At 43.3% G+C, this 17,277-nt stretch overlaps 1 protein-coding gene across 1 annotated transcript in view; it reads right to left on the bottom strand.

Annotated features, from left to right (window-relative positions):
* Positions 1 to 17,277, bottom strand: part of hs6st1a (heparan sulfate 6-O-sulfotransferase 1a) — a 63,457-nt gene that overhangs the window by 5,906 nt on the left and 40,274 nt on the right. The window contains exons 2-3 of the mRNA XM_056393180.1: positions 1,960 to 2,182; positions 43 to 291 (exon numbers count right to left, since the gene is read on the bottom strand). Of these exons, the coding sequence (XP_056249155.1) occupies positions 43 to 291; positions 1,960 to 2,182 (472 nt within the window). The remainder of the gene's footprint in view (positions 1 to 42; positions 292 to 1,959; positions 2,183 to 17,277) is intronic.

Below are 17,277 nucleotides of genomic sequence, written 5' to 3'. Positions count from 1 at the left end.
TAGAATAAGATCTACTGAAAGTGAACGAGCCTTTGTACGAACCGTAGCATTGTCCAGGTCCACCCCTGCGGCCCGGGTGCTGTTGTACTGCATGAAGGGCCTGATGAAGCGCAGCCTGAAGGTTCGCTCAAACAGGAACTGGGTTTTCCTCTGGTACTCCGTCAGACCAAAGAAGGCCATGTCTCGCAGGTTCTTCTTGGCCGACTCCAGGAGAAGCTGGGCCCTCTTCTTCTCTGGGACCGTGGACATGTTGTAGCAGCCGACGAGGCTCAGGTCTGCCAGCATACGAACCTAGAGACCGGGGAAAAAGGAAGTGAGGAGGTTGTAGAAATCAGTGGATGTTTGTGTGTTTGTGACAGCGTTAAAAGAATCCATCCTTCGAATCAAGGACCTGTGTTTAAGTTTGTTACAGTTCAACATCTCACTAAGTTATTACATTTAAAAAAACATTATGTGAAAATACTGGTTTTGCCTTCTTTAATGTGGTTTTACATTTCACTTGATTCATATGTCACCTTTTATACACAGACTCCAGCTCACTCAAATGCAGGAATGAAAATGAAAGAAAAAGCAAACAATTAGGAGACTTAATTACACATCAATTTAAGTTTAAGGTACTGTTTTTTGTTTTCCCTTTTTTTATAGACTAAATGTTTAATCACGAGTTCAAAGAGGGAAAAGGAAAATGAAAAGAGTTAAGAGATTAAATAGATTATGAAAATTCCTGCATTTTGTGTATAATGTCCTATATTACATAACTAGCACTTGGAATTCAAAGTCAAATTCCTCGATTCCTGTTGCACTTTATAAACTCAAGTAGTTGATGTTCAATTGGTTTTGGTTGCAAAAATGAGAGATCACTGTACAGCTGAGTGCTCTCTGGAGCTGTGGTGTTACAGGGACAGAGACTGAATCCTGACATTACAAGAGTACACTGTGTGCACCTCAGCCTGCCGGTCCATCAGGATACCTCAAGTGTGTGTGTGTGTGTGTGTGTGTGTGTGTGTGTGCACCACATTTATAAGTCATGGGACCCTGAGTAATAACAACCTCAGTCTCAGATGAGATAAGCTGGCCAACAGGTTTAGGTGGGAGACTGAGATAGCATGAGAAAAGAAGGTGTGATTTTGAGGTGTTTATGGCCAGCAGGCAAACTCCTGACTGTGTATGGGTATATGTGTGTGTGTGTGTGTGTGTGTGTGTGTGTGTGTGTGTGTGTGTGCGTGTGTGTGTGTGTGCGTGTGTGAAGGAAGAGGATATGTTCACGTGTGAAACTCATCTTACACTTTTCACATCTCTTGAAATCGAAATCGAATTCAAAATGAATTCAAATTTCTCCATTAACTCTTTGTGTTAACAAATGGATATATGTTCAACCTTTATAAGTTGAAAGAATAACCGTAATGAGTTATGAATTGTTGGCTTCCTAATCCATATCTATCTACTGTGTATTTGGTTTCTCATGTGAAAATTTACCAAACCATTTGATCTGTTTTTCTGCAGAGTATTATTGGTATTTTCCAGTAGACTTGGATAAATGGTACTAACTGACAATATCAGGACTATAATCCTATTGAGGAACAGAACAAAGCGGTCCAGCAGGCAGGAGAGAGGTCAGGTCAGGTGCAGAGATGCAGGTTAGTTAGGCAGCAGTGATAAATGGCGGCACCAAGACTGAAATCAGCTGATCTTTTGAGTGTTTGCAGTACAAGTGAGTGTTTGCACAAATGGCCAGAAGAAGAAAAGCTGAATAGCTGAGGATTTGTGGGCACCTTTTCTCTCCACAGAATTCACTTCTGTGGAGAGAAAACGACTGCACTCGCTTGAGTTCAGGGGACTGTAACCACAGCAGTCAATGTGACCACGCTGCAATGTCATCCCACCTCTGTAGTGTAGAGTTTCTGTTGTTTAAACTTGATTCACGTTAAAAGCGTCTTTTTTTTTTTTTTGCTCCCCCACCTGTCTGTTGTTGGCCAGGTTGTAGGGACAGTCCATGAACTGCTGCAGGGTGCACCCCGACCAGTCGGAGCCCTCGTAGCAGGAGGGCAGCTCCTCGGGCGTCGGGGTCCGTCCATCGCACATGTGCAGGGAGGTTTTCCACGTGGCTCCCCGTTGCACGTGTCTCCACTCGCTGAGGTATCGAGACACAGGGTCCCTCAGCAGAGTGATGTAGTAGAACTTCCTGTTAGAGGGAGACAGAAAGGAAGAAGCTCAGTCAATCAATAAGGTAAAAACACTGCATTAAGGAGACAGCAATAAAACCAGCAGCAACACGACCTGTAAAAACAAGCTCATGTATAAGTTTCACCTGCAAACTGACTTTAATGACTTTTTGTTTTCTTTTGGGGGTAAGTTCTTGATTATTCATATTAAGTGAAACACTGTAGATAAGAAAGGCAAAAAGAGATAATTCTTTAAAAAGAAAAAAAAAAAAAAAATCAAACACTGCATCATATGTAATTCCCCCGTCATCCATGTGGCGGCACTGTTTACAACACTTTACTGCAGCAGTTCATTCTACATCCTCGTAACTCAGGAGGAGGAAGGCTACAGACAGAGGCTGTCATACCTAATATCATATTATTTGCATTTACTAGAAGCAGCTGTGTGATGCATGAGAGAGAACTGGGCAGCAGATGAGAAGTGAAACTACAAATGAGCAGGAGGAAGAGGAAGAGGAGGAGGAGGGGGAGGTGAGGCGGGCAGTTGATTTGTCAGGCAGAGGATCAGGTCAGTGTTCAGGCCACACTGTGCAGGAAAAGAAACTGCTGGCACAAGCACATCTCACTCTGCAACACACATCTCCACACAGCAAATATCCTTATGTCTCAGACTCTGACACACACACACACACACACACACACACACACAAACATCCTTCCTCTTGCCTCACACTTGCACAGAGTATTAGGTCTGCCTCCGAGAGATGACTCATCCCACATCTGAGATTTGGATGGGACTGTTTCTGTAGAGTGTGTGTGTGTGTGTGTGTGTGTGTGTGTGTATGTGTGTGTAATGTAATGGTGCATAGCACAGTTCAATGTCTCTCCAGAGGGGACACTCCCACCAGAGCAGAGACCTTTCCAGGCCTTCACACTCCAGCTAATTACTGCAGTCTAATCAATCAACACATCCTCATTAACCACACACACACACACACACACACACACACACGGGTTGCATATGTGCGTGTGTGGTGTGTGTGTGTGTGTGTGTGTGTGGTTATGTGCCTGCAGTGTGTCTGCGAGCGATGGTATGGATTTGTCTGGTCAACAGACACACGCCGCCAGTCAAAAACACACACACAGGCGCAAACGCAGCCCTCCTCTCCTGGGCTGGATCACGTCAGAGGAATGTTTGCAGAGAGAAATTTTGTGTGCTGACAGGACTCCTTGAAATCGCCCTGGTCCACACAAGTCGGGTCATATATAGCCTACACACACACACACACACACACACACACACACACACACACACACACACACACACACACATACACACTGCTTCCATCACTAAATCTTTAGCTTCACACTACAAAGCTCACCCGGGGAGAGAGGGAGGGGTTGCGGGGTGGACATAAAGCCCCCAAGTGTCGCACAAACAGTAGCACTGTCTAGATATTAAAAAGAAGTGGCTAAGCTCTGCGAAATCCAGTTGCAGCAGGGAGATCTTGGACAAAAAAACACAACTAAACCCTAAATCTAGCAACAGCTGGGTGATGGTGTATAATGAAACAACCAAACCTCTAAATCCAGCAGCGGGGAGGAGATCCTGAACAATAAAACAACTCAAAAAACACAAATTTCATCTGGGAGATCCTGCGCAACTACACCAACCACACCCTGAATGTATCTGCAGCACGGAGAGATCCCTATAAATGCAACAAATCTAGTAGCAGCAGGGGGATCATGGACAATGCAACGACTAAACCCTAAATCCAGTGGCAGCTGGGAGATCCCAGGCAACGAACCAAACAGACCCTCAATCCGAGGACAGCGGGGGGATCACGGCCATAGAAACAAGTATCTAAACTCTAAATCCCATCAACCTAAACCTAACCCCCCCATCTAATCAAAAGCAGAGGAAGGGAGAAGCGCAGTCAAACTGGAGCCTGCAGGAGAGCGGGGTACATTATGGAGATTCCTATGATGACATTATCAGGATTCCTAACACTCCCCAGAGTGCAGTGTGTGTTTGTCTGTGTGTGTGTGTGTGTGTGTGTGTGTGTGTGTGTGTGTGTGTGTGTGTGTGTGTGTGTGTGTGTGTGTGTGTGTGTGTGTTTCTGAGTAAGACTACGCCTATTAAATCAGTGATGACATTTTCCCCCTCTTGGCTTCTATTCCACTGAAAAAACACAGTACTGTTTGGCCCTCGCTACAGAGACGGGAGGAGAGAGTGAAAAACAGAGAGAGAAAAAGAAAGAAAGAGAGAAAGAGAGAAAGAGAGAGAGAGAGAGGGAGGGAGGAGGGAGGGAGGGAGAGGAGGGGGGTGGAAGAGAATTTCAATTAGTTTTCTAATACTGTGAAAGCAGTGAGGGCCCCGAGCCCAAGTGATTTATCAAAGTTATGGCTCCTGCTATAATGAAGGCTCAGGCATATTACCAGGCAAAATAAATAAATAACATGCACGCAAACACACACAGGATGCAACACACACAGTAATCCACACACACGGGGAGTACATACAAACCCAAATAAATGATCTTAAACGGCGTGCCTGCCTGTGTCTGCTGGGTCAGGCAGACTGCAAAAAAAAAAAAAAAAAAAGAAAAGAAAGAAAAAAAATGGTGCCATGGAGACTTTTTTGCCTCAAAGCCTAATGATGTCTGGCTGGCGCACTCACATCCCTAGGTAAGTATGTTTCAACCCACATGCACACGCATTTACTCATTCACCAGCAAGTCCACTCCCTTTTAACACACTTTCCTCATGCACATGTACACACCACCTGCCTCCGAACGACAGCACATTACAGCAGATTTATATATTTCTTTCTCTTACCCACCCCCCCCCACCCCCCCACCCCACCCCACCCCACAGGTGATATTGCTTATAGTTGAACCATTCAAGCACTTGTCAAATTAACTTCAAAGCTTATACGCAACCGCTCAATCTCTCGCCGCCAAGATTTCACCACATCATCCTCCGGCTCAGCGCAGGAGTTCGCAGTCTGGGAACAGCAGCTTGAAGGGCCCTCTCGCAGACTACGCTTACGTGCGTTACATTTTTTTTTTTTTTTTAAACATTTTTCTGGTGTGCCTTTTTTTTTTTTGTTATCTGCAACAAATAGAAGAATATCCCGGACATCCTCGCTAAAACACTCAGCTAGTATCAAACCTGTCTAATCGGCGGCCGCTTTATCGTCCTATTGATATCTCCTATCATACTGGTGTGGAGTAGGCTGATAAAAAAAAGTGAGTGTTTGGCAGGGAGAGGTGTGATGAAGTTAGTGTCTAGACCACTGTGGGATCCAGACTGAACAGGGACAGTTTTGTCTTTTATCTCTCACTTCTCTCTCTTTGTCCTGATCACTATAACTGAATACGAAACTGGGTCTGTAAGTGCAGGATGAAGTGGCTGACTAAAAGCAAAGAGGGAGCATGAAAAAAGAAGAAAAAAAAAAAAGACAAACACATTCTCTCACATTTCTAGAGGGTTTCTGACTTTTTACCCTCCTCTCCTCAACATCTCTACCAACTCCTGTGCACAGCTGTGTTTACATGTGCCGTAAATAAGTGAGAATGAGACGCACGTACGCCTTTCCCACTTTGCCAAGAGTACAATTACTGGAGGAAACACCGAATACTTATAATTCTTCACCGTTTTTGGGCACGACTATGGTCAAACTTAACAGATAAAAGAATGCACGCGAGCAGCTTCAACACAAGGATCTTTCCTTCAAGCAGCCAAATTGAGTGTTGAGTGAGTCAATGAGAGTTCATGTGAGCTTGCTGTGCATTATCAAGAGGAAACACACAGCGTCTGGGCTTGTTATGGCCTCTGAGAGCTCGGGGAAAATGAGCCCTTTGCCTGTTTCCTGTGGGTCACAAATCACCACTTCTATAACCTCCACCTTCCGCGTTTAACCTCTTTTCCCTTTCTGTTTAAATCTTTTCTATCACCCATCTTCTTTCAGCCCATCGCCTGCTCTCCTCTCCCCTCTGACTACAATGTGTTCTCCCTTCTAGGAGTTGGTTTTGTTAAAATCTCAAAGCAGGACCCTTGGGTAATTGTCCTGGAAGATTCACCGCAGCTGAAGAATGGTTTACTTTGAGTTCGTAAACGGTTAGAAAAGAAGAGAATCAATAATTAGGGGTTAGGTCTGGATTTTCGCATCTGTTGGTTGCCATTTTTAGTCAAAGTTTCATGCCAATTAAGTGTGAGTGTTTTTCTAGGCTTTCTTTATAGGAAGCAACAAAAGAAGCAGAAAGAAATACTGGAGGTGGTTTGTGGCTGCAACACACACGAGATACAAAGTCTCTTTTTTTATTTTTCTCAAGAGAGTGTGAAAAAGTTTAGAAGCCTTGTTCAAATATAAGGGTATATAGAATGATTTACACATGCACGCACACACATACGAGCACCCAGACACACAAACACGGTGACGCCAACAGCATCCCACTGCGCAGAGCAGCAATGATTTATTAATAGTCCACGGATGTTTGTTGAAACCAGATCCACTCAACAACACGGTTCTTTCCCACCTCTAAAAATGGACCTGAACTCAAACAAGCACAAACACTTAAGAGTTAAAGATAAAAAAATAATAACATATCATGACACAGAAGAAGTAGAGAGACATGTTTTCCACCTGAAAATGTGTTGTGTTTGTGGCTGCTGATCAGAATTCAAGCGCACAGAAAGATAGAAAGTGCGCTGGAGTGAAACCGCTTTTGGCAAAAAAAAAAATAACTGAATCGCATTCAAACAAAGAGAGAAGATTTAAGGTTAGTGGCAGACAGTCTGTGTGTTTCTTGGCTTGGTTTAAAAAATAAAAATCACGGCTGGACGCTGTGATCCGCCAGCAATCAATCCGCCAGCAATCAATCACCTGTGGTAGTTTCCACATTTCATATTTCACAGGTTATTACATGCATGAAGCATGCAAGCTCAGAAACCAGTTAAGCTCCACTGAGGAGTGGAAGAATGGCGGTAACCTTCTTCAAATTAATACTATATATGAACTTTTTTTTCCCTACATTTTGTCACCAGGAAGAACCGACTGTGCCTGTGTTTACAGCAGTCTAAGACCATATATATATATATGAATGCAGGTTTTCTAAGCAGAAATCCTACTAAAAAAAGTTTTCTTTTCTTCACATTTAGTTTTCTCTCTCTTAAATAACGTGACATGAATTTAAAAAAAGATCTGAAACGAACCAGGATCGGTCAGGAGAACTGGAATCAGAGTCGATACAATCGAACCAAAACCAAAACTGAACCTGGGTGTACAGCATCTGTGTGTGTTTCTGTGTGTGTTTCTGTGTGTGTGCGTGCGTGCGTGCGGTAACTTGCAGGCAAAACCCTGGATGTCACGGCCTGGGTGGCTCCACTACCCTTTGCTTTTAGTGGAATGGTCCCAAGGAATGTGTAAATGAAGATGATATCAGCCGTGTCAGAGTGTGTGTTTATAGATGCGAGAGTGAGGAACAACATGTCAGGACTTGAATCTCAACAGACTTCCACGGAGTCCTTCCTGTTCCCTTTCTTGCTGTGGTACATGTCATTGTTTGGACACTTGATTGTGCATACACAGGCACACTCAGCCCTTAAACAACTGGCTGTCAGGTCGGAGATTATCAGTCTCATCCAACCTGACAATAAACAATCGGACTGGTTGGGCGCTGACAGGGTTCAGGCTACAAACTGTCTTCAGAGCAACCCTTCCGTCTGCAGCACCAAATCGACGGACTTTCGACCTCTCAAGACTAAACTTCACTCTTCGCCCTCCCTCCTACTCCTTTTCTCCTTTCCTCTGCTCACCATCCGTCATCTCATCCCGTGCGTCCACGATGTCTCCTGGCCAATAATGACGCACTGAGACAGACAGAAATAGACCCTCCGGTTCAGACAAGCTCTCGAGGCGTCCTTTCTGCCGGCCCTGGCTCACTCTTGCTCCTGGTACCACTTACTGTCTCTTTCTTTCTCTCTGTCTGTTAGTCGATCAATAACAGCCTGGGGACTCAGACAGCCTGCCTTGGTAGTTTGTACTTTAAACACAGAAGACGTACGAGAGACAGAGTGAAAAAACAGAGAGTAAAAGAGAAGGGGGAGAGTAAGAGAAGACGGTGGTCCCAGTGTCGGAGAGAGGGGACACCGGGGGGGGGGGGCATGCTGGAGCGAGGCAGACATCAGGAAATTGTGGTTAAATATGAGGACACTTGTGGAAATTCTTTGTTCTCCCTCAGCAAAGAGAAATCAAATTGTGCCAAGAAGTTATGGTTTCTCAATATTTTCCATTGAAACTGTCCATATTTTCTATATATTATAACATCCTGACTGAGGGCTGCAGACTTTTGGCGGAAATTTGATCTGCTGTGTGCTTATGTGGCCGACCAATGTGACTGGGACAAGTAGGTCAAGTCTAGTCTTTATAACGTTATATAAATCATATACAGTCATCACAACAGGAGCTGCAACTGACAGACATTTTCATTAGTGATTAATCGGATGATTATTATTATTTTTTTGACTGATCAATTCATCATTTTCTTTTTGAAATATGAAAATTGTGAAAAAACAGCAACAACAGACAAAGGTGTTTGTAAATTGCTTTAAATCGCTTTGTTTGTGTTCAAAGAAATCACGATGGGCATGATTTGCTATGTTGACATTTTATAGAGGAAATGATTAACTGCTTATCAGCACAAAAACCAACACATTAATCAATAATGAGAAATAATCATTAGTTGCTGCTCTACAGTGCAATCATTCAGACTGTCATTTAGCAGATACAGATCACAAAAAGCAACTGCCAACATACAAGATGTAAAATTTTACATCTGTAAATTATGTATGCACTGGTGTAGGGCTGCAACTAACGATCATTTCCACTATCAATCAAGCTGCCAGATACTGAATTAATCAATTAATCATTTAGTTTAGGAATTGTCTTGTTTCAAAAAGCCCTGTCTAATTTTGTCTGACCCAAACCAAAAGATATTGAGTCTACAATGTTAACAAAATTGTTGGCTACACTGAATGTTAATGGATTCAAACGTTGTGGGGTGATTATTATTTAAATAGGGCTGCAGCTATCAATCATTATTACTCGTCAATTAATCTGCAGGTTATTGTCTCGATTAAAGGATTAATTGTTTGGTCTATAAAAAGCCAGAATTAATGTTTGCAGACTGGATTATTGCTCCCAAAAGTTTTATTAGATTGAAAAAGTTTCAGCCCTGTTGAATCTTAATCAGGCAAATAGCAAATAACAATTTACTAGAACCCAACAGAGCATCTTTGAATGTCTAGCTTTGTGTGACAAACATCTTACTATCATAACATGAGACTGTGAAAAGCAGTAATTCCTTACATTTCAGAAGAGACTGAAACTAATCGTGTCAGGTGTAGATTTCAACAGCGTCTTTCTTTACCCCTGGTTAACACTCAGACAGCAGCCTTCTTACGGAGGCTGTGTACTGTACAATTTCGTCAGCCCCCGTCACAGTAAGACAATAAATTGGGGTCTAACACTGAGAATGTTTCGGGGCCCCTGCAACCACTGACAAAGTACTCAGGCGAGCTACTCTCTGCATGCAAGGTGTTCTTTACAAAATAATGCAAGTTGGCAACACAAGTGACAGTTGCCGTGCGACCATAACGAAAGGAGCGTGTGAAAACGTTGCTTATGCCATGAGCGCAAAATAACGCATGACTCGCTGCATTTCAGCACAAAAAAAAAAAAAAAAAGCATCCTCTCCATGATTATCAGACAAAGAGAGGCAGCAGATGAGGAAGAATGCCTCTGATGGAAGAGTAGCCCACGGCTCGAGTTGGACGTTGCAGTAGAAGAATGGACAAAAACAAAGAGAGGGCAGAGGGAGAGAGAGGGAGGGAGAGAGAGGGAGGGAGAGAGGGGAGGGAATCCCCTGAGTGCAAAGCTATGTTCAGCAGGAATGTTCTGCCGCCTGTTCTCTCATGTAACTTGACTGGCAACAGCCCAGAGAGCTGTCTGACAGAGACACAGGGAGGAATGGAGCGAGGGGAGGGTAAGAAGATGGATTTGGTGAGAGGAAGATGGGTGAAGGACGAGAAGAGTTGTGCAACTAATCACAGCTCATTTTTCATGTTTCACAATTAGAAGTTTTGTAGCCCTGCTAGGATTGGGTGATATAACGACATGAAATACACCCATCCGGATATATGCATTTTTTTTAAAAAACTGAAATCCTGTAATTGTAAGAGCATTCATATCAAGATCCTATCTTATTCTACAACTAACAATTATGTCCACTATCGATTAATCTGCTGATTATTTTTTCAATGAATGCATTAATTGTTTAGTCTATGAAACCAGAAAAAATGTCCATTACAGCTTCATACAGCCCATTGTGACGCCTTTACATGTCCAAATACCCCAAAATATTTTCTTTACAATGTTAGACATCCAAGAAAAGCAGGAAATCCTCCTATTTGTGATTCTGGAGTCAGAATATTTGGAACCGTTTTACTATTTATGCTTGAAAAATGATATTGAAATAATCAAACCAAGCATTGTTCTGTCGATTGACTAATCGGCTAATCATTTCAAGTTTAATCCTATCCCATTACCATTTCTGAATGTATGAGGCCATTGTTGGCAAAGCTGCGAATTGATCAACAGGACTGTCATGTGGCTGTATCAGATTTTTAATTCTAATGGAAAAAAAGACAATTTGTCAGATTTGGGGTTTTGCTGGATTGGGGCAAAACAAAAGACATATCCACTGACATACTCTATACATTTACTTTATTATGATATCCATCCCACTTGCAATCTCTGAAATATGAAACATCCATGTACTAATTTTAAAACATTGGTCAAAGTTTTGGAAGCAGAGCATACTGGCTCAACTTTAGAAAAGAAAATGAATTCCCCCCCAAAAAACTCAAAGCTTATCTTTGGTTTTAAGCCAGATCATGACAAACAACAGTATTAATACAGATTCTTTGCCTTTGGGTGGTGGCTGCATCCTAGAGTAATAAAAAAATGATTGTTGGCTGAATTTTGTACAAACAGACCAGAATAAGAGTATAAAGACTGCGTGTGTTAAAAAAAAGGGGCTCTCAGCAACTTTGAGAAAAACTGCACTGAACCAAATAAAAAAGGAGAAATGTATGCTAAGCTGTAAAAACATTCAATAAAACAATCTGCTGTAGTTTCCTGTAGCTGTGACAAATAATCATGATTATAAGTGTAGTAAAAAAACACTGTGAGCAGCCATTCAGCCAGAAAATGAGGGGGATGGAAGCGGAGCTTTAGGTTGCTCAAGGTAACTCAAATCAACCTGATAACCCTGCGTATGTAACTGTGTGTGTGTGTGTGTGTGTGTGTGGGTGTGTGTGTGTGTGTGTTGATTACGTGTCTCTGAATTCCCTTCTGACTGGCGTCATGTTCATATGCCTCCTGATACTGAGGTCAAAGCAATCACTTTGCTAATATGCTGACATATGGGCATGTTGCACTCACACAACCCCACCCAATCCCACCACACTCACACACTCACACACACACACACTCACACACACACACACACACACTCACACACACACACCTGCATGTTATGACATAGTCCTTGCTGTATGTGGTGATGTCAGATTATTGATATGTCCCAATAGTTCACTTAACAGGATGAAGAGAAATCAACAGGAGAAGGAGTGAGGGAGGAGGACGAAGAGCAGGAGGAGGAAACATGATGCAGAGTTTGGGGGCAATTAAAAGGCTGGGTAACGAGGCTAATGAGTAGACAGGTGGCCCCATTACAGAAGCAGGCGCACACACTCATTAACACACACAAAACCTCCCCTCTGGCTAGGATTAGTATGTGCACAAGTGTGTGTGTGTGTGTGTGTGTGTGTGTGTGTGTGTGAGAGACCCTGTTTCCCTGTTAATCAGTCGTCACATATGAGACTGGAGGCAACAGGGTGTTTCTGTGCGTGTGCATTGTGTTTGTGTGTGTGTGTGACTGGAGGCGAGAGTGTGAAATTGGAGTGATAAGGCAGTTAACATTCAAACCTCCCCACCTGCCCTGTGCAACTCCGCACGGACACACACGCAGAGACACACTCACATGCACACAGATATAAACACACTTGAGCGCTTGTTTCTTTCCCTCTCCACTCCAGTGCTAGATCTGTGTTTGTGTGTGCGTGAAAAGTAGGCATTTGTTTGTATGAATAAACAGGGTAATGAGATATTGCTAAGCCAGTAGTGACGGTGGATAGCATACGCGCATGTGTGTTTGTGAAAGGGAGGGGGGAAAAAGACGGTAGGCAGAAGCGAGATTTCTTTTTATTCAAGAAACACTCTTTCAAGGTAGTGTCAAGTATTTGCCCTGGAAAGAAAAAAAAAAAAAATGTGGCTGTAATTACACAGACACAGACAGGTATGGCGAATGCTTCACGTTTACCCAGAGAGCTCAGCAGATGCATGTACGCTGCACAAACAAACAAACAGACAAACACAAAACAGCAGAGTCACATGAGGATAACTCTCAGTCTCTGGGTATCCTTGAAAAGTAAAAGCAAGAGAAGGTGAGGGGGGAGGGGAGTGGTGGTGGTAGTGAAAGAAAAAATCCTCTCTGTAGGCTAAAAAATTCTCGAGCAACCAAGACACAAAGAAGCACAAAGAGTCTAGTTGGGAAAGAGCCAGAGACAGAGAGAAAAAAGACAGAACGATAAAGAGGAGGTGGAGAGGTAAAGGCGAGGTGGAGAGCCGGGGAAAAAGCGAGCGAGGAGACGCGAGGAGCCGGCAGTGAGAGCAGCCCGGTGACATTTGGGGGATATGTCTGCATATCAATGGAGCTTGTATGGGTAGTGGTTGTTATTATCATTTGACAGAGAAGGGAAAGAGAAAGAGGGGAGATGGTGGGGGGGGGGGGGGGGGGGGGGGGCAGCCAGGAGGCCAGTCAGTCAGTCAGTCAGTCAGTCAGTCAGGCCCGGAGACAGGTCTGGAGCTGGATTTACACTCTACGCCCAGGAACCGCAACCTCACCCTGGGGAATAGGAAGGGGACAATTGGCTCTTTAAGAATGGAGGGAAAAGTGTGAAGGGAGGGGTGTATATGAGTGATGTATGTGTGTGTGTGTGTGTGTGTGTGTGTGTTGGGGGGGGGGGTTAAGGGGTCCTCCAAGCCCAATTAAGCCTGACTGCATGTCGGAGGGCTGTGCCAAACATGCCCCACCTGTTTAGAGAGGGCCAAGGGGCTAATGAGCACTGCCTGGAGGGAGGGAATAGCATGAGAAAGACAGAGAGTGGAAAATGGGAAAGAAAATTCCAAGGATTTCAAGAATAAGGATGACATTCCCCAGTTTTTGTCCCCCTGTCTTCTCTCTCATTGTGCAGCTGCAACTCGGAGACACAATGTCAGAGGGATTTCACAGCTAAAATTACCCTTTGTTATCATATGCAATCATACGGTACAGGCTCTGAACATGTGACACACATGCACACGGCCTCCAATCAGTCAGACAACAAACACATGCAGCCAAGGAAATTAAAACCAGAAACCGGGATGAGAGGCAGGAGAGCGGAAAGTAAGGGGCATAATGTAATAATAAGAGCCAAATATTGTGCAACAGGAGCAACAACAGTTTTCGAGACAGAACGCCTCTGTGTTGTGTTGTGTGTGTGTTGTGTGTGTGAGTGTGTGTGAGTGTGTCTGTGCAAGTGTGGGTGACTTTGGGTGAAAGAAGCCCATTGTCTGGCTGTGTAACTCAAGCTCACAGCCCCGGCTTTGCCTCCAACGAGCTGTGAGGCTGTGGCATCCTTCCTTCCTTACGTCCTTGCTGACTTCTGTCCTCGTTTACTCCTTCCTCGCTTCCACTACGTTCTACCAGTCTCAATTTCCTCTTAAAGGAATAGCTACATGTCGTGGGAAATACGCTCATTTCCGTTCTTGCCAAGATTTACATAAGATGGTGATACCACTCTAATGTTTTAGCTTAGCATAAAGACTGGAAACCGCTAGCCTGGCTATTTCCAAGGGTCATAAACATGTTTGCTCTTAAAAGAAAATTTAAAAATGCGCTTACATTTGCTTACAACTACATTATAATCTGTTCTAAACCATTTATTAAATGTTTTTATACAACTTATGAATGCTAAATATGCCAACTTAAAGTAGTAGTAAAGTGCTGCAGTTGAATCTGAACAAAAGAATAAAAACTAGAGCTGTTGCAATAACTGTACGTTTAGGTCTTGTTGCTTTTGGCTTTTGAGCAGATCAAATGGAAAAAAGATACACGGTATGAGCTTTACAGATTTTGTTTCCTTTGGACAGGACCATGCTAACTGTTTCCTCTTATTTCCGGCTTTTATGCTAAGCTAATTGGCTGCTGGCTGTAGCATTATTCTTACCATGCAATTATGAGAATGGCATCTGTTTTTTTATATAACTCTCAGCAGGACAGCAAATAAAGCGTAGTTCCCAAAATGCCAAACAATTATCAACTGACCAAAGGCTTTGAACAAACTAACATTTACACATTCAGGTGACCAAGGCAGTGAGCTGAATTTAATTGCTTATTTGATTTTTCACACAAGATCACACAAACACATACGCCAGCCCTCCAAACACACACACACACACACACACACACACACACACATATATAGACAATCAACTGGCAGCTGCTAACCCTGAGATTAAGGCCAGTGTGACAGACGTGATTTCAGGCTACATCTGTGACAGAGAAAGAAAGAGAGCAGAACAAACAAACGCAGAGTAACATGCAGCAACATACACTCAGCAGCAAATTGTTACTGGCTAGTGGAGAGGAAAAAAACAAGAGGTGAAAAAAAAAAAAAAAAAGAGGAAGAAGAGAAGCAGTGAAGCCACGCACCATCTGTTGGGTGCATATTGACTGTGCATTCAGAAATTCAAAAGGCCGTTAATTCTGCACAGAATCCAACGTAGAGGGCGGTGGAAAACGACCTGGAGATGCTTTTATCAAACAACCTTTTAATAACGGCAAGAAAAAGAAGGAAACAACGAGGATGTTTGACTGGGGATGGATGCAAAGTCTCTGCCCTTAAGATGTTCCCTTCTTTAGTTGAAACGAAGAAAGGGATTTAAAAAAAACAGATGTTGTGTTTGCATTTGATGCAAGCAGGCTTTTAGTAAAAGGAACCTGGCCTTTGGTCATAGCTAAAATTGAATTAGAACTCCATTTAGCCCGCCACAAACAGCCCTGCTCTGCCAGCACCCATGTTCTCCCCTGCTCTCCCTGCCACTTTCTCTCATCTCTCCCTTCTTCTCTCCTTCTTAAACCATTACGAATGACACCGAAAATAATTGAAAAGCCTGCTCAATCCGTCACAAAAATTCAAACTTGCTTTTCAAGAAAGGCATGGGAAAAGGGAGGGAGAGAGGGAGAGAGACAGAGGAGAAGCTGGAAAAGAAAGTGAGGAAGATAGGGGAGAATTTGTGTGTGTGTGTGTGTGTGTGTGTGTGTGTGTTGGGGGGGGGGGGCTGCTCATTGATATGACAGTTTGATTTTCTGGGCTATGGTGTGAAGCAGCTTAAGAGGGCACCCTTCTATTATAAGGCCTGTGACATCTAGCCTCTCCAGCTCTTCAGCCCCCACCCTATATCTGTGTGGCTGTGTGTGATTGTAAGCTAGTGCATGTGTGTATCTAAGTACATGTGTTTTTCACTGTATGTGAGTGTGTGTGTGTGTGTGTGTGTGTGTGTGTGTGTGTGTGTGTGTGTGTGTGTGTGTGTGTATGTGTATGTGTGTGTCCGCCCCAGACAGACTCTCCCCTGAGTTTCCAATCCCGGATCACATGCGGGGGAATGTGGAGTTGGAGCAGCTGTCGGCCTGGCAACGCTCCTCGCCAACCAAGCGGGATAGAAAACTTACCAAGCATCAACACCCCGACATTCAACACAGCAGAGGACAGGGTACATGCAGTGTGTATGTGTGTGTGTGTGTGTGTGTGTGTGTGTGTATGTCAGCTTCAATAACCATTCATGTTATTAGCTGTCAGTAACTCTAAGGCATTCAGCTGAAGACCCCACCCAGAATGATTTAGTCAGAATTTAAAAGCAGAATTAATGTAAATGTTGGTATTTGGAACATTTAACATCAATAAATCAGAGCTGAAGTCATTTTGAGCCTGGCAGCTTATATCGACATCTACAGTGCCTTTCACAATTTATGCCACCTGGTTGGATTTGGCAGGAAATCTGCTTGTTTGCCTTATAGAACTAAACTGGCATAAAGCTGTTGTTCTTCCAGCAGAAACTGAGCCCAGGCTTTGGGATTTTCTAACAATGGAAGACGAATGAAATGGAAAAAAACCAAGTGAAGGGCTGATGGAAAAAAATATACATCACAGCTGACATGTTTATCCTATCCACTAAAACGAAAGTAAACAGAGGCCAAGGGTCAAAGCCTGGGTGCTCCTTCTAGAGAGGCAAGAAACATCTAAATGAAGTCAATAAATATTCCCTTTAATGGTCATGTATGATAGACTAGCGCTCAGTAAGTTGTTTTTTTGGACAGGAACATGATCAGGTGAATGAAAAGAGCTGGAAAAAAGGGGCACAGCATGTGAGGAAACGGAAGTCTTTATCTTCACAACTTGTGCATGGTTAGAAAAAAAATAAGTGAGACCACAAAGATTTGTGGGAACATTTTGGCTCATTGTTTGGAAATCATTCCTGTTGGTTATAATAATGCTGTAGTTAACTGCTGAGATTAGAGAAAGTGGTAACATTGCTAGAAAAGAAGTCAGAAAAGGGCAAGAAACACAAGTTTTAAACAAATCCTGCAGCGTTTTATTGTGGAGGCGCCGTGCCTCGCCTGAAATAAAGAGCCTCCACTGACATCACAGAAAATTATTACATTTTTATGGTGATTTAATATTAGGCTTATTAAGTTATAATATTAGGCTTACTAAGCTTCTGGGAAAACGAGAAATGTTGCTGCATCACATAGTAAATGCATCATGTTAACTGAGTCAAGGACCTGTTTATACTGTCATGTAGTAACTACGCCGATAATGAGATGACATGCAACAGGATCACATCCGCTACACACTTTCCCAGGAGAAGCTCTGCCAGTGTGAGAAA

The sequence above is a fragment of the Seriola aureovittata genome, chromosome 13 (genome assembly GCF_021018895.1).
Source record: "Seriola aureovittata isolate HTS-2021-v1 ecotype China chromosome 13, ASM2101889v1, whole genome shotgun sequence".
NCBI classification, from domain to species: Eukaryota; Metazoa; Chordata; class Actinopteri; order Carangiformes; family Carangidae; genus Seriola; species Seriola aureovittata.
The sequence above is the reverse complement of the archived record's forward strand: the minus strand, read 5'-3'. Positions and strand labels throughout refer to the sequence as shown.